At 55.1% G+C, this 16,721-nt stretch overlaps 4 protein-coding genes across 4 annotated transcripts; 2 read left to right on the top strand and 2 right to left on the bottom strand.

The window, feature by feature from the left end:
- Positions 1-262: 262 nt before the first annotated feature.
- Positions 263-3,099, top strand: VOLCADRAFT_93012 (uncharacterized protein; the record flags this gene model as incomplete). Its single annotated transcript, XM_002952376.1, has 3 exons — positions 263-442; positions 897-1,546; positions 3,072-3,099. 3 exons carry the CDS (start codon positions 263-265, stop codon positions 3,097-3,099), a joined length of 858 nt encoding a protein of 285 aa, XP_002952422.1.
- A 689-nt stretch (positions 3,100-3,788) lies between these two features.
- Positions 3,789-9,243, bottom strand: VOLCADRAFT_93011 (uncharacterized protein; the record flags this gene model as incomplete). The annotated part of the gene is made up of 8 exons (XM_002952302.1): positions 3,789-3,874; positions 4,232-4,826; positions 5,328-5,382; positions 6,249-6,372; positions 6,604-6,814; positions 7,491-7,639; positions 7,922-8,742; positions 9,212-9,243. 8 exons carry the CDS (start codon positions 9,241-9,243, stop codon positions 3,789-3,791), a joined length of 2,073 nt encoding a protein of 690 aa, XP_002952348.1.
- Positions 9,244-9,587: 344 nt separating this feature from the next.
- On the top strand, positions 9,588-13,261 carry VOLCADRAFT_109826 (uncharacterized protein). The gene is made up of 6 exons (XM_002952375.1): positions 9,588-9,747; positions 9,905-10,019; positions 10,271-10,368; positions 10,917-11,024; positions 11,495-11,597; positions 12,456-13,261. Exons 1-6 carry the CDS (start codon positions 9,661-9,663, stop codon positions 12,593-12,595), a joined length of 651 nt encoding a protein of 216 aa, XP_002952421.1. The 5' UTR covers positions 9,588-9,660; the 3' UTR covers positions 12,596-13,261.
- A 207-nt stretch (positions 13,262-13,468) lies between these two features.
- On the bottom strand, positions 13,469-16,206 carry VOLCADRAFT_105478 (uncharacterized protein). Its single transcript, XM_002952301.1, has 5 exons — positions 16,043-16,206; positions 15,437-15,613; positions 14,937-15,116; positions 14,310-14,375; positions 13,469-14,040 (listed from the first exon to the last, which is right to left on the bottom strand). The coding sequence occupies exons 2-5, from the start codon at positions 15,587-15,589 to the stop codon at positions 13,855-13,857; spliced, it is 585 nt and encodes a 194-aa protein (XP_002952347.1). The 5' UTR covers positions 15,590-15,613; positions 16,043-16,206; the 3' UTR covers positions 13,469-13,854.
- Between the last annotated feature and the right edge of the window lie 515 nt (positions 16,207-16,721).

The following is a 16,721-nucleotide window of genomic DNA, read 5'->3' as shown; positions in this document are numbered from 1 at the left end:
AGGCAATATGCACTGTTTCATTATGCATCACTTTGTCAGTTTACACTTCATGTCATGATGATAGCCTCAATTCATAACCCATAACAAACATCCTTCCGGGTTCAACGTCCTCACTGCCTGTGCCATGGTTCGCGACCAAGTTTTCGCGACGAAAATTTCAATGCGCACCTATGGTTTCAGTTTGTGAAGATCGCCTAGGTCTAGCCCTGAAGAGCTCGTTCTGTGTACGACGTAATAATGTCGTGAGGCCTGTGGAAACAAGATGCTCCTGGGAGACGCTGCAAGCTCCTGCCTAATCGCGGCCGTGTTCGGTGCATGCGGTATCCTCGGACTTCGCTATGTTTTCTATGTGGCTGTGTATGAGCGCGTACGACTGTACCTACGCCGGCGTGGGCCTGGTTATGAGATGTACACGCCTGTTGTCACGGAGGAGCTGTGGGAGGTAAGATAATGAAACACCTGGGTTCGCTGGGGAAGCGCATTAACTGTCCCCAGCACGCTGAATCGCGCCTAGAGCCGTGGACCTTCTGCCGTCGCGCTCGCGCGCAAGTTTAGGCCATGTCTATGTTCCATACATGCGTACTCGCAAGTGCGTGGATTGCTCTGTGTCCGGAGCTTGGGATGTGACTGTCCCAAGCCGCTGTATCGAGATTACCCCATAGGAGGTGTCCAGTGTTCTCATTATTGTTGGCATCAGCACACCTTCAGTGGCGGGAGGTCTATGCTCCATCGGGATGGCTTGCTGAAGCAGCTGCCTTTCCCACCCTACCCCTCGCAAGCAAAGTAGGGACATCCCCGCCCCGAAAGACCGAATCCCCTGTATAGCCAAATTTCCCAGCCAGGAAAAGCAACCAATCCCAAGCAAACAGTGTTACCGCCGGGCCCCACTCATGCAGGGACTCGGCTCCGCCGGCATCGTGGCGTTGGGCTCCTGGGCCCTATACTCCGGCCACAACGCCGGATGTACCCTGACCGACACCAGCGGCTGCCTGCGCGGCTGGCCGGACCACTCCATTCCCTGGACCATTGACGCGCTCTTTCTGCTGCATATCGCCTGGTACACGCAATGCACCACCAAGCACTGGTTCGGGCTGGGCCGGTTGCAGGGCCTCGACGCCGCGCTCCACCACGCCTTCACGCTCTGCCTCCATGCAATGTCGTACACGCTCAAGCTGCTGCGTGTGGGCCTGCTGGCGCACTGGATATTCGTCGCCACGAACCCGCTTCTCAGCGTCTCGAAGTTACTGCACTGCCTGGACGTGCGTCCCGGCAAGAAGGTCTTCTTCGTCTTCTTCGCGACATGCTACCTGGCCACCCGTGTGCTGATGGTGCCGATAGTGCTGCTGCCCTGCACCCTGATTGACGTGTGGCACATACCGCTGGATCACAGGGCGGCGTCTGCCGCCAACGGCTTTCTGTTACTACTGTACGGATTAAGCCTGTTCTGGTTCGGGCGGCTGCTGGGGATCCTGCTGACTGGTAAGCTGGACAGCACACCGCGCATGGTTGTGGCGGCAGCGGAGGTACGGCGGTGGCAGAAGCGACAGTAAGGAGAGACAGTTGACAGTGACAGTATTTGGAATTCGCTGGGATTTATTTATTGAAAACGGGCTTTGCAAGGACAGGCGGGTGAAATGTCGGGTTAGGAGGCAGTGGGCGCACATCGGCAGGATACATCTTCTGGGGGGGAGTTTCTGGGAAACACTGTGCAGGTTGCGGAAAGCTTTAGGAACAACTGGGTCCAGCGCTGCGCTTTGAGGACCAGCCACGCGCAGCGGGTTGCGAAGGTGGCCTCTACAGCATGTTACTAAAATGTTAAGTCATTCCTCACGTCAAGACTGACGTGCAGCATGTACGTCCGAGCGCTGTATTCTCCAGGGAGCAGCAAGTCCGCAGAGTGGAGTCATTTGAGGGTTAGGATGGTGGGGGTTCCCACGAAGGATAAACTACGGGATGAAGGAAGGATGTTTGGGACGTCTCAGGAGGTAAGGCCAATGCATGGGCTGTTGGGTTGTCGGTGCGAGGTCATTTAACAGTGGAGCAATTAACAGTGGAGCAGTTAACGGTGGAGCTATTTCTCTGGACCGTCTGTTGGGTCGTCTTTGACAACATCGCAACTGCCCACATGCAACATTTTACAGCCCGTGTGGGCGTTGGGATTTAGGCTGTCGTGACGGTCTCTGACTTGGTAAGGGAGATCCTGAGGCGCATGCATGGAGCCGCGAACACAGTGGCTGCATTGGTTGCTGTTACGCAGTGAGTACGGAGCGAGTGGCCAGCAGCCACGTCGACTGACTGACTTTTGAGCGAGCATTATGGAAACCTTGCAGCGGTCACCTAGCCAAACTAGGCATCACGTGCCATCTGAGACTGCAAGGATGAAAATCCTAGTTTATACCTTTTTCCGCCGACAGGCTGTTTTCAACTTCTCGAACGGGGTGACCCCTCTCCAATGCGTCAACCTGTCTGTTGTTGGCCTGACCTGACGGGAGAGGACAATAGGTGCCAGCGGGGCTTCTGTGCACTGCAAACAAAGAGTGGTGTGGTTGTAATTCGGAACGGACAGTTTCGACACTCTGTTGAGGTCAAGTCACTGAGACGACAGACAACCCATTTGATGACTCATTGTGCATATGCCGCAAGTTGGATCTCGCGGATGGAGGTAGGCCCCCGACAGACATGTGCAGACAGAAAAGCACAAGTGATTCATGTGAGACGCTGCTTAGGAGGTCGTTTACCGGGTGCCAAAACAGGGTGCAATGCATAAAAGCACTCACGCTTAGCAAAAGGTGTGATGCATCAAGCTCCCGTAGCATCCTCGGCTCCAGCGTCCTCGGCCCCAGCTCCCCGGGCATTCGCCCACCGGCCGTTTTCCTCCTGGCTTCTTCCTCCTGCCTTGCACTTGAACATAACAAGGTAAAGCGCCTCAACCAAGTCCTCTCAATGTACATACGGCTATCGTTCCGTTCTTGGCATGGGTGATTGCCCTAGATGTCAAATCCCCCCAGTGTGTGTTTTGTCCCCCGCCAGCCCCGCCTCTTCCCTCCCCACGCACACTTCACCGTCCATAGGGCCCAGCCAGCCGGTGGAAGCATTTAAACCGAACGAACCCAAATGTGTTGATATATGCGGTACTTTCTTCTTGCGGGTGGCGACTGGTTTACAAATACCCTCCCCTCCTCGGTCCGCCGCCACCTGAGACGCCCCGGAGTGTAATGCACCTTGTTTATGTACAAATCGGAGCCCCCCACCCTTTCACGCGGCCCCTTCTCCCGGTGGTGTGTACAAAGTAACGAAGTTATAGGCAAGCCAGGGTCGTCCTCTTTCCCAGGGTCATCCTCTCAGCCAGCCATCGCCTCTGCCCTTGTCAAGTGAGCAAGAGTAATCGACGCAGCAGCAAAGCGAGTTGAAGTGCTGAGTGGCATCTGCACATCCGAACTTAATAACATTCCAGCCAATTTTATACATCATCCATTTCAACCATTTTTATATCATGAACTTGTGTCCGCTGCGGCTTATAGGGCAAGCAGTAGGGGGACGTAGAGGGGGACACACCCAGCACCCAGCCTCAATCGCTCCAGGCACACAGCATCTGCACGCCGTCCTGCAACACCAGCCCAACACCTGGCATGTGTAGATAGATGAGGTGCTGTACGTTTCCTGAAGGCGTCAAACCTTTCCAAGCTGTAGTGCCCTTCCCCCTTAATGCATCTTGGTGGCACTGAGGGACGTGGGAAACGGAGGGAACCGTTTGGCTGCTCTTATAGGGCAATGGGTGCGCTTGGCGCTCATACACCCGACGTGCCAAACGCCCTGTCGACGACGTCCAACAGCCATTCAGTGTAGGTGAGGTTCCATGCAGCAGCTGGTGCTGCTGTGGCAGCAGCAGGCGGCTGCTGGTGCGCGGGATGCAAGGTACTGGAAGCAGTGCGCCGGGATGCGGAGCTGGTGCCACCGCTACTGCCGTCACTGCCATCTCCGTCGTCCCTGCCGTTACCATCGCCACCACCGCCGCCGCGGCCGTGCATGTTCTTGCCGCTATTCGGCTGGGTTGTCGTCAGCTCCGGCGGCCCCAGTGCCGCCGCGACCGCCGGTTGCACACCTCCAGATGAAGTGGAAGAGGAGGCGGTAGCGGACTGCTTGCCCGCTACCTTGTACGGCGCCACAGACTGCTGCTCCACTTGTATCCCGTCCATTTCCATATGCAACGGAACCGCTGCTGCTGCCGTACCTTCCCGCGGCGGACGTGCGCCGGACTTAGAGCTGAGCGCTTCTTTATCCGCCGCTTCCGGAGCCATAGTTCTCTTGCCGTGGTAGGGCACTACCGCTGGCACTACTGTCTGCGCAGAGACATCACCGGCGGCAGCAGCCTGTCCGATGGCTGCTGTGCTGGAATCCTGCGGTGCTGGAGCGGGCTGTGGTGGTTGCAACGGTTTCGGTTGTGTCCGTTGTAACCGTTGGGGTTGCTGCAAGAGGGCCTCTGCCGTCCTCTGCTGCGCCCCGGATGTATCAGCAGTAGTAGCAACCTGTGCTTTGCCTCCGGCAGCTGATGCGCCATGCATCTCCGCGCTACCCCTTGAGTGTCCGCGATTCCGTTGCGGGTGTTGCTTAGGCACATATCGCTTAGGCTCATCGTCCCTTATGGGTATGAGCTTTTTCTTGAGGCGCTCGTCCGCCTTCGCCGTCTCAGTTGGCGTACGCAGGATGAAGGCGGCATTGCTGCCGTCGGCGGTGGTCGGTCTGTCCGCTGAGATGACGTCCAAGACGGGTCCGCCGGTGACGTTGCCGAAGCGCAGGTTGTCGGCGACGAAAGGTGTGAAAAGGCCCTGTAGGCACCGCAATGAACGCAGCGGAAGCAGGAATTGTATTGCACAGTGGCCAATACGACCACGCGTTTCTAGCCCGTCGTGCGTATTGCACACGCACGTCGCCTGCATGTCGTGCAGGCGACGAAACACGTCCCCCCAGTGAAGTATTTAGGTTTACCAGGGATTCCTTCAACGCATGACAGACTTAGCTGTATTTCTGTATTTCTGCCGCCATGGGAGAATAATGTATTATATATATAACTCGTTTAATCCATTTTACCAATGGAAGCCCGGGTGGTTTGTGAAACTGTCCGGGTGGTTACTGATACCTCGTACAGGCAGTCGTCGAACATACAGGCAGCTGTATACTGTGCACGCCGAAATGTCAGTTCGGCTCCTTGACATCCCCCCTTCGGGCCCCCCCCATCCCTTCCTGGTGTGCAGTTAGGGTCCATGCTGGTTTGCAGCCTGGGCCAGGCCATCCGTCCAGCGAACTAGACCCGCCACCCAGCCACCCACCCTGACGAAGAACTGGTTAAGGACAGGAAGGAGGAACAGCGCCCGAGCGGATCTCCTGCAAGGAATGGAAAAAAGGGCAGTAGCGCATATGCTGTGGCAAGCGCACTGGCAAGCGTCTGTAGGACACACATGCACACACGCGCACATGTGCGCGCGCATGTATGGGTCTCTTACAAACGCACACACGCACACACGCACACACGCACACACACACACACACACACGCACAGATCTGACACTGTTGGGGCACTAGTAAAGCCCCACGACGCTGCTCCCGGTGGCGAGCGCACACAACCTTAGCTCGTCCTGAGCGCCAGCTTCACAACTTGCATATCCCCTAAAGCCGTTAGGTACCATAACGTACAACAGGCGCCTCGTACAGCGAGCTCCGGTTGTTTGCATTGCGGTTTGCGGTTGTGCATGGCGATATGTGTTAATCCAAGTGTACATCAAGACACCTACACACGCTTTCGTGGTGATCCTGTCGCGGATGCTGCACAGCCCACGTGACACGCGTCACTATCGCGGGCCCACTGGCCATCCTGGCAAACCGGCAAACCATCATGGGGAAACCACAGCAGCTGGACATACATCGGGAAGCACCAGACGGCTACCACCAGTGTGGATGGATTACTATTCCGGTTGGTGAATACGGGTGGTGATTCCCGCCCACCGATATCCGAGGCTTACTGCAACTGCCACTGCTTCGACAATGCACCGCCCGTCGCCTTGAACGCATGACGGGGCTTCCCCACTGACACCCCCGCCCCATACAATGTGGGCTCCACCTTCCAGATCCCCTGAATCAATGCACATGTGCCATAAACCACAGCTTCTGATCATGCGTCAGGTGCGGTGGCAGCTCTTTACTGCCGGCCTGCTGCCCATCACGGGCGGTACTGCATGCCAGCGCCTACGTACCTGAAGGTGTAACTGTTGGGGCCGCCGCCGGTCTGGTACGTCTTATCCGTACCAAAGGCTCGGCTGTACCTGCAGACCTTGCCCGTGTAGACTGGTGCGGTATAGTACGCACCCGTGTACGACCCTGTACGACCAAGGCATTAAAGCAACATCAGTCATTTCAAGCCAACAAGGGGATGATGGGTGGCCAGACAGCCTGGCAGGCTCTCCCTGGGGAGGGCTTTCGGTCAACGCGAAAGTCCATGACAAACGAAGTCTTGAGAAGGTTGAGAAGGTTGAGAACATTGAGAATACTGGCCTGCAGGCCTGGGTAGCTAGCTAGCTGGTCTGGCTCCACACCTGAACCGCATCGCACCTGGTGTGATGGTCACCCTGAGCCGTGCCGGGGTGCACCTCTCCCAGTCAATGCTGCGGCGGCCCGTGTCGTCCACGCTGATGGTGCAGAGCGCTGGTAGGATGGCCAGCGAGAAGGTGGGCCTTCGATACTCCCCTAGCACCAGGCGAGATGGCCGCAGGGACTCGGGTGTGCAGTAGTCGTTGAGGGCGGTTTCGAACAGCGACCGGAGCTGGACGGAATACGAGCGGGTGGGTTTGGCGGGTGGGGAAATTGAGGGCAGATTCACAGGTCATGGTGTAACTTGGGCGTTGCGACCGTTAGCGTACGGCAGCAGATTTCGACCCTTGGGACGGCACTCGGCATATAACGGATGCACCAAGCTGCACTTAAGTAAGTGAATGAATATTGATGCAATTTGTCCGCTATATGTCCCAAGTAGTCAAACTAGTTATCCAAACGGACGCGGTAATGCATGTACGACGGTACGACACTGGGCGAGGTGAGAATCGCGGTGTGGGAAAGCTCCCCGGTGAAGAAAGGGGCAGATGTCACCGTTCACAATAAACGATCTGGGTCCGAGTCTCGGCTACACATCCAGACTTTTCTATCTCTTTTCGTCGTTCCGTCGCACTGCGTTTCTATAGGTAGTCCGGCCTTCGCTTCCGCAGCGCGAGTCCGCCGTTAGGCAAAGGCAACCCAAACTTGCCGTTGGTACACATGGTGGGAGCGGCGTGATGCTGTGATGATCCGTGGCAACACAGCGGCGGCAGCGGGCCGCAGGAATGCGGGCTTGCCGGCCAGGTCAGCGCCTTTCACCTGCTACAGCGCAACGGAATGTCCAGGTAGGGCAGGGCCCTTACCTGGCCTACCTACTCCACCCGACCCCGCCTGCCTCAACAGCGCACCTGGCCAATGGACTGGGGCAGTGGTAGCCAGTTGGAGTTGATGATGTTGTCCAGGGGGGCTGTCGCCAAAATCGCCAGATCTCGAATCCAATGAATGTTAATTAACAGGCTACGCGCCTCCCCAGCCAGAGTGGCGATGAAGCGACGGGCTGTAGCAACACCATACAAGATAGGGATGGGGCAGAGAAAGAAGAAATCAGCCGGGCCGGCATCTGTGACTGGCGGTGTAGTACTTGCCATTGTGTATCGGAGATATGCTTTGTAACACCTTATTGGAAGGAGGCCTTGCCGATCACAGTTCCTGGTTTGGTAGTGCTACAAGTATACGAATATTCGCCAGCGTTGGTCGGCAGGTGTGCGGGTAAGGGTATCGGGGAGCTATATGCAGGCATGGGTGGATGATGAGGCCCGAAGAGGTCCTGCCTGCGCACCTCCTTCCACAAAGTCGAAGAAGTTGCCGAACACCAGCCGGAACGCATTGGCGTACATGGGGTTGCCTCCCATGCCTCCGGTAGGACCCTGCAGCAAGCCGCGGCCGCGCCTCGAACCGCTGCTGCCTTCATCACCACGAATCTCACCGCTGCTGCTACCAACCGTTGCGAAATTATGAATCATGTCATCGCTTAATGTTAAAAGCAGTGACTGCACAGGCGTTCCTTCCCCGCCGGGGTCACCAGGAGCACCGTGAGTAAACGGTGGCGGCAGCTGCAGTATCTTCATCCCGTCGACCGATTGCGCTGCCGGGGGTACACGATGGTGGGTCCTATTAAGCGGGAGTGGGCCTGCTTCTGGGTTTAAATCTCCTCCTTCTAGGTCTGCCGCGTCTACGACATCTGCGCCTGCTTCTCCGGATGCGTCCATCCCGTCTTGCACCGTTGAGAGGGAGCCTAGGACGGGTAGGTCGCCCCCCAGCCTATTCAGAGCGGGGTCTCGGGGGAGCTGAGGAGCGGCCTCATGGACCGGCTGGACGCCTTGGGATACGGCACGTCGCCAGTGCTGTGACATGCGGCTTACAATATCCTCCACCATCAGCAGCCCAACCTCATTCAGACTCAAGCTGTTGAGGCTGCTGAGGCTGCTGAGGTTGAAGTCACCACCACTGTCTTCACTGCTGCCACTGCCGCTGCTGTTGGAAGGTACTCCGGCAAAGGAAAGGTCCGCCAACTTGGCGATTTCGTTTAGAAGGTCCCGCCAGGCTGGGGGGAAGCAGTGAGGCAGGCAGTGGTGCAGCGGGTGGCAGCAGAGCATGAGGCTGTAGAGTACGGGGAGGGGGGAGGAGGAGGGGAAAGGAGACCTAAGCAAGCACCACTGGAAAACGTCCAGGGACAGTTTCAGTCTGCATGTCTGTATATGTTTACGCTGCGAAGCGTTGCGTGCGGGACGGAACCTGACGAAGTAGATGCGAAACCGCAAGAACGCATAGCCCCCCGCGGCGGGTACAGTGAGACGAAGGGGGGTGCAGTTCCAACTTCGACGGGAACAATCTGGAACGTGACGACAGGCGGTCGTTTTCCGGTTAGCAAACGGCGGCGTGTCAGTGGACGGGCCGACCGAGGGTTAGCAATCCCTAATTGGAAAAGCGTAACTCGCCTTCTTTGAGGCTTTGCTCTGTGGTATCGATCGCAGGAGAAGGCGCTGCGTCTGTGGGGTCCTGGCGGGGCGGGCTGTAGGCAATGGTGCCAACTCCGAGCGCGAGGAACACAGCAACGATGCCCACGTACATGCGCTTTCGGGGCAATACTGAGCAGGTCATGTTGTTCGGGGCAATGGATTCGATCCTCATGCGGCGAGCGGGTTCTCCTAGGACCTTATTCGGCTCATCCCATGCGAATTTGTAGGCGAAAGTATATGGCGCCGTATTCAGAGGCGCATAAAGCCAAGTTTCATTCCAAAATGTTTAAGATGATGGAGGACTATGCCGAGTGCCTTATCTGCAGCTTATTCTGGGCTGCATGGTTAGTCGGCGCGGTGGCAACGGAGAACGGACTCCCACGGTTTTGCCAACGGACTAACGGTCACAATCATTTCGTACTTTTAGTGATGTCGTATATGGTATGCAGGTTCTAGTAGGCGAGATTTTTTAAATCCTTGTCTGACCTTTGTAATTGTTGTTGACATATCATTGCGCTATCTAGTATTGCGTTGTGCATCTGAACGCGGAGGAGAGAAAATGTCCTACAAGGTGCACTACTTTGATTTCCCCGGGCGCGCTGAGGTAGCACGCCTTTGTTTGTCGATTGGGGGCATTCCATACGATGTAAGTAGACTGCAGCAGTCGGTATGTGGATAACCTCGTGCCAGATTTGTACGCAGATCTCCATCCTTCCGAGCTCGCGCCGGGGCGTTGAGAAGCAACACGACTGTAAGTAGCTATTATACTGAATGTTATTTCCATTGCTGCTGCTGCTATGCAGGATGTTTTCTACACGCAAGCGACATTCCCGGAAGCGAAACCGAAAATGCCTTTCGGGCAAGTTCCCGTCCTGGAGCTTCCTGACGGAAAGATGCTTGCCCAAAGTGGTGCAATTGGTAAGTGCTCACTTTGAAGCCCAATAACCTTCCGCTTTACTTGTCGCGCTTGCGATCGGACCGTGAAGGTTACGATCTGGTTACTAAGTATGTCATCTTCCATATGTAGTCTAACCTTCCTGAACAGTGGCAACAACAGTAGTGTTCTTTTAATTTGCTGCCTCTTGAAATGGCATTACGTTTTCTGTCGGGCTGACTTCCGAAGCTTTCGCCATGGCATGTCGCGAAACGTCCCGGGGAAACCCCAACAGAACGGTACACGGCCAAGCTGGCAGGCCTCTACCCTGAAGACCCGCTGAAGGCCGCTCGTGCCGACGAAGCCGTCTTCTTGATGGCCGACTTCATGGACGTGAGTTGCCCACGTGATTAATGCTGCGTGTGTCTCGCCCGGGCTTCAGATCAGTCATTCCCGACCTGGCGTTGAGACTTTTATAACCGCACGAGCTCAATATGATATCTTTCTCTCATACAAAATTACTGTAGCCCATCCATTTACGGAAATCGGTCCTGCCTGGATTGTGTATAGCTCCTCCAACCTGCTGGCTCAACGCTCCTTGAGATGTAGCACCAATCCTGGCCTGTGCTGCGTTAAATGTGTTCCCAACTAGCTACACCTTTACACCTTTGTACGCTTACACACATACATATGCATACATACCACACGCACGTACATAGCATACATACACGCACATATATAGCATACATGCACATGTGCGCCCGTGCACACGCACTCAAAAACACCTACGCCCACATACATACATACGCACTACACACCTGACATCACTGGAGGCCGCAACTGTGAAGATGCCGAATAGCCGCATCTCCTGCTGATCTCCTCACCTACTCACCTACCTATCGGTGAATCCACGCACACGTACACCCGGGGCCCTCACGCAGCTGTTCAACCCCGCCTTCTACCTGCCCGCCGAGGAGAGAGCCAAGGCCCGCCAGGAAATCCTGGCGGGCAAGGGCAAGGATAAGCTCCAGCTCCTGAACAAGCACGTGGTGAGCTATAACATATGTTGCTACTCGTTTCGAACCTGATTTTTTATTTCTTCTGTGTTGCCGCAACGCTGTGCTCTGTACGACCTGAAATCATCGTTCAGACTCATGCACTGCAGTGCAGTGCAATTCCAGGGCTTCACGGCTTCGCTCTTCGGCGTGTTGTTCTTCACTTCAGCACACAGATGTGCCGTCACCGCGCACAGGGTCCTTGTCGCGCCATTAGCAGTTGGTGGTGTACGGGGTTAGTCGGGATTACCCGCCCCTGAATGACGCACGCAAGACGCGCGGTGTGCACATCCTTTTCAGTCGCGCAGCTGACAATCCTGCTGTGCCATCTCAGCCAGGACTGAAATTTGTGCAGCCAGAGTATGCGTTCCCGGGCTCAGATCCGTGATTCGCGCCCACCTGTCCATAAAGCCGTTAAACCGCCTAACCGGTCCCCTATCGTATCTGCTCACCTGGGTGCCCAGAGCAACCTGGGTGAGGATGGCTACGTCGCGGGTGACAAGCTTAGCTTCGCGGATTTGGGCATTTTCACCTCCTTGAGCGCGATTATCAGCGGCGTCTATGATGGTAAGGAAGCCCATGTTGGCGCCTTGTCATGCCCTGCAATGCATTCTGATGTGGCCCAAACCCCTGTGCTTGAAACCTGGCCGTTTTACTGCTGCACCTTTTTACCCCACCAGCACCCTCCCGGATGTCGTTATAAGGGTAGGGATAGGGGGGAGGTCCATCCTAGGTGGTTCCTCCCTGCCCGCCGTGCCTCACACCTTGGTACGCCTCGGTGCTTTTTATGTCGGCAGCTTTATCCTTCACCTTTTGCCCAAGTAGAATACTTTTTTCCATTGCGGGAGTCGGCATCCGCACCACACATATGCGGAATTAATGCACTGTTTGAAGAGGACGGGTATGCAACTGGCGGAATAGCATGTATCCCACCTCGTGCCCTCGCGTTCCACTAGCGTCTTGGCTGTTCACCTGTTAGTACCCCACTGGTCTGGTCTGGGTTGACACTACTGCAATTAGCGGTTTAAGGTCCTGGGTTCGATTCCTGGGGAGACCCCCGAATTAGTCGGGAGCGCGAGATTATGGCTAGCTGCTGAGATGTGGAGTTGAGGTTACAGTTGATGGACCAGATTCGCACGCTGGATTGGTGGCGATTGCCGAACCCTCCGTCTCTTCGGGTGTTCGGGTGAATGGATGAGGAGGGGTCCCTGAAGGCTGGATCCGCCGCCTTGGACTTACAGTTCGTATGGCGAAGACAGTGTGGTAGTGGTGGATGGTGCTATAAGGTGATAAATGATCGTAGAACTGACAATGTGATAAAGCGGCCCAGAAGCCTCCCACTCTGTAACACTTTTTTTTAGTACCCCCCTCGCTGTCCCTAAAACCCTTACCTCCCGAACACACACCTTCTTGAACACCCCCTAGGTATTCCACCCACGCTGCTGGATGACTACCCCGCCCTGAAGGCCTTCCGCAATAAGATCGCCAACGAGCCGGGCGTCAAGGCCTACTACGAAAAGCACGGCGAGGGTATTCGTGCCGCCTTCAAGCCCGACTCGGCCTAAGACCGAAGTCCCCCACCGCCGGAAAGGCGACCAGCATGTGGGGAGGTTGAACTATGCATGGAATGTATCGGGGCGTGCTTCAGCGCGTTTCTGTGGTGTGCGTTTGGGGGTTATGCTTTGCAGTCGCCGCTTGCGCATGTTGCGCATCGCCCCAGCGCGGCGACGCGGACGAAGGCTGGGACAGGTACCGGTGCTTTGCATAGTCCGTACATGTCTATGTTGTGTTCAATACGTGTCTATGTTGTGTTTAGAGGGTTGGATTTTGGTTAAGACTAGTTGTCTGTCACATTGCGGTTGTGTTGAGTTTTGAGGTGTTTCGGACGACGAACGAGGCTGAAAGCTGTCCATCCCTAGGTGCAACTGCTGACTGATGAGGCATTCATCGGGTTCATGTGCATCCTGCATCTTAGCCACGCTAGGTTGTCCTTATCCGTACGGCATATACACATATACGGATGTACTGCATGTGCGTATGGGTACAACGGACATACAGGCAACTGTGCAGGATGCATCTTACTGAGAGAGGACGGATCTATAATCCATGGGCATAGGTGATTTAGTACGGCAAACGTAGGCATCATCGACGCTGTGCCGCCATGTTGAAAAGCCCTGTCGGTCCTTTGAGTTAGTCCTCCATGTTCTGTCGTCGTCGAAGAGAAAACTTCGCTGATACGTGTCCCGATAGTACGCTCGCCCGATAGGCATTTGGTTGTTCAGGGTTTTCCGTTGTATACCCTGAGAAACCAAAAAAGTTCACAAAACAAGCACCAGTGGTATAGTGGTAGCATAGGTCCTTGCCACGGACCAGACCCGAGTTCGATTCTCGGCTGGTGCAAAAAAATGGGGAATTTAGATCATTCTCATTCTCATTTTGAATCCGATCTGATTAGTAATGATTCACTGGCTCATTAGTTTATGCAGTCGCAACCAACTCATCTGTCGGCATCATTTCTATTCTATAGTCCCGTCCTTAGGTCGAACACGTACGTAGTCGCGTACAAATATGGTATATAAAACAATTGGCGTTTCACAAGTTTCGTTTACCAATGCCACCACCGCTCACCGCACTTGTCGGACAAATCTGTCTCAGCAAGCACATAACCGACAAAATTCAAGCTAAACTCCCGACCTTTTCTCTCTCCCGTTCCCACCCCACTTTCCTCCCGAAGCACTTCACTCACTACTTGCATCCTATGGAAATCCAATCGCACGGCGCGGCGCTTCACATTCGCACACGAGGGACCCGACCCCTGACTTCTTCACGCGTTACTCCGCAAGCTGTACCACTTTGAGCTTCCCATTTTCTTGAGGGTCACCACCAGCTTGTTGGCCAGCTTACGTGCCCGGCATCCATCCGGGGAGATCTCACCAGACAGCTTGCTGATCAATAATCGCTGAACCTGCCCAGGCTTGAAACCGTGTACATCAACCTGGAAAAGTCGAGTCTGCAAACATCACAACACAAAGGAATGTCCTAGGGTTACCACCATTAGCAACAGTAGCAGCAGCTACAGCAGCAACATTGAACCCCAGGCGATGGAAAACGAAAGCAGCGTCGGGCACGGCGCCGGCGCAGCGCTGGCGAATTAATAAGGGGCATTACTCACCCCCCCTTTTGCACATCAGTTATTCAGGCGCTAAGCAGCCGTACTATAACATATCACCCCAGGTAAGAGGGCGGCAAGGGTGAGGAAGTGAGGCCGGGCCTACCCACCTCGAACGTGGCCTTGATGTCGTCGTCGCTGCATTTCTCACCCACACCTTCCAGCGGGATGTAGACCTGGCCACGCGGGAAAGGCGTGTGGATCTTCATATCTCCTGTTCGTATCGGGACCATTTTCCAATGCCAAACCAATGCCAAACGCAAAAAGACAGAAACGGAAGAGGATACACAAAAGGTAGCGGTATGCCTCCTCGTCTGCATAGCACTGTCCCCGCCGGATAAGCCGTGTAGCTGGCTGCGGGCGTCTGCAGGGGGCCCCACACCTACAGACCCTGGTCGAGCCCAGCTTTACCTCTGCCTTCAGCACCACCTCTTAAAAGTCCGTTCCTTTCCGCGGCTCCTCGTTCAGTCACTACAATAGAATCCAACGCAGCCCTTACCGTTGATCCGCGGTAATGTCCATCCATCCCTAGGAGCGAAGAACTGAGAGCCGGCTAATTAGCTAATCCGAAAACACACACACACACACACACACACACACACACACACACACACACACACACAGACACACACACACACACACACACACACATACACACATATATGCGTACCTCCGTACCCGAACACACGCACATCAAAACACAGCCCACATGGCCCCCGGCGCCCGGTGTCACTCACTTTGACCACTTCACCGTCGTCGGCCCAGGCGTAGTTGAAAATAGTCACCACGGAGGGCGTTACCTCAGCCACGGAGCGCTCCAGAACCACGGGCACGGGCGGTGGCGCCGGCTCCTCGCTCGTACTACGTGGCGCGTGGGCGTAGTAGTAGGAGCGCTCGCGCTTTTCCTCAATGTTGGCCTGTCAAGGCGGCAGTGCGGCGGCGACAATGGCCGCCCGGTCCACGCCACCTTTAGTGCACTTCGGATCAGGAAAGGAAAAGAGATTCGCTTGGTTGGAAGAAAGGGTTTGGAAGCATCATGTACTCCCCGAACACGTTAGCACCCAAACCCGTGGCTGGGCGCTGTAGGGCGCAGGGCGTTGTAGGACGTGCAAGTAGCACTACGGTGGGAAGCGCACATAGCAGGGGACCGACCAGCCATGAGCCCAAGTACACAGCAGCTCATGGAGGCTCCATCTCGTCACAATGGTCCCATCATAGCACCGACATTGTATCGCACCTGCAGCGCATTTTTGGCTTGCGGCTGCTCCTGCTCCGAGGTCTGGTGCTCCGGAATATCCTGCTCCCACTGCTGCTCCTCCTCCAGCGGCTTTTCTGTCGCTTGAATCTGTTCTACCTGCTGCTCGGCAGCCTCTGCTGCGTTGACAGTCATGTTTGTCGCGAGGGTGTGGGGTCGCTGCGGATGCAGGATTCAACCACCCGCGTGTGCCCCCATGTCAGAAATGGAATTTTTACAGGTTGTGCCGGTTCCCCAAACACCATGTCGCTGCTCGCTCGTCGCGTTGCGAAATGAGTTCTTTGGGTTAGGAAGCGTTCATGGCGCCCCCAACAGGCTACGATGTCGATCGTTTGGCTGGCTAGATCATGATTGTTGCCAAGCATAACAACTTGGACGTTTGGTCACGTAGGCTTAACTGTGCGGGGCTCAAGGCTTGTCAAAATGTACAGCTAACCGCTACGCGTTGCAAGCTACGGCGATGAGTAGGAAGCCATCAAGCGCTTTGATTTGATAGTATGAATAAGATGTGGAACAACATAAATTGCCGTCTATGATGACAATCCGGGCGTAATCGCGCTCGTGCGGTTTGCTTAATGCCTTCCCTACCTGAAAAGCTGTGCTTGCTTTAGGTTGTGGAGCAGTCTAAGCCTTGAGATTACGAGGTGAAGGCGTCTATCGCCTTCGATACAGGGTGCGTGTAAGCAGAGGGATGCCTCACAGTATCTGAACGCTCCAGTTGGCTACCTAGAATTCCTTTTCTAAGAGCTTAGGCACCGATACAACTGTTTTGGGATATTACTGTACCACCTGGAGTCAGGACGTGCAAGTTGTAGACCCTTCCATTGCAGGCCTCGAACCTTCCAAACAGTTTGCCGCCGTACGGTGGCTTAAAACCACGGTAACCGTGGCATTGCTTGTGTGGAAAATGTGCATCTTGAAATGGCCTGTCGGGATACTGGCACTTGACGTTGTCGTGCGTCGACAGTTGGGAGTAACCCCGGATGACTGATACAAGACAAAAGAACATACACGCCGTCAATGGATATTGACATACCAAATTGACCTGTGTTTACTCCTGCAAAGTCTCAAAACATTGCAATTGCACTTCGTTCCAACCTCCGCGTTCGCAAACATAAACACAAAAGTACAAATTTTCAATCAAAACAGGCCGGCATTAAATGGGTGAAAAAAAGGACAAAAAGAAGCATAAAAAGCAGAAACATAGCCATCTTCCAGACATTAAAGGGGATGGTCGACCATCAGGCGGCGCCGCAGAACCCGTTCA

Source organism: Volvox carteri (genome assembly GCF_000143455.1).
Source record: "Volvox carteri f. nagariensis unplaced genomic scaffold VOLCAscaffold_29, whole genome shotgun sequence".
Classification (NCBI taxonomy): Eukaryota; Viridiplantae; Chlorophyta; class Chlorophyceae; order Chlamydomonadales; family Volvocaceae; genus Volvox; species Volvox carteri.
The sequence above is the reverse complement of the archived record's forward strand: the minus strand, read 5'-3'. Positions and strand labels throughout refer to the sequence as shown.

Excerpts from the sequence above, each read along its gene's own strand:
- VOLCADRAFT_109826 (XM_002952375.1), top strand. The coding sequence starts at position 9,661 with ATGTCCTACAAGGTGCACTACTTTGATTTCCCCGGGCGCGCTGAGGTA. Across the intron at positions 10,369-10,916 it reads TGATGGCCGACTTCATGGAC|CTGTTCAACCCCGCCTTCTA; the intron begins GTGAGTTGCCCA and ends GCCCTCACGCAG. Across the intron at positions 11,598-12,455 it reads TATCAGCGGCGTCTATGATG|GTATTCCACCCACGCTGCTG; the intron begins GTAAGGAAGCCC and ends AACACCCCCTAG.
- VOLCADRAFT_105478 (XM_002952301.1), bottom strand. The coding sequence starts at position 15,589 with ATGACTGTCAACGCAGCAGAGGCTGCCGAGCAGCAGGTAGAACAGATT. Across the intron at positions 14,376-14,936 it reads ACGACGGTGAAGTGGTCAAA|GTCTACATCCCGCTGGAAGG; the intron begins GTGAGTGACACC and ends CCGCGTGGCCAG. Across the intron at positions 14,041-14,309 it reads ACATCAAGGCCACGTTCGAG|ACTCGACTTTTCCAGGTTGA; the intron begins GTGGGTAGGCCC and ends TGATGTTTGCAG.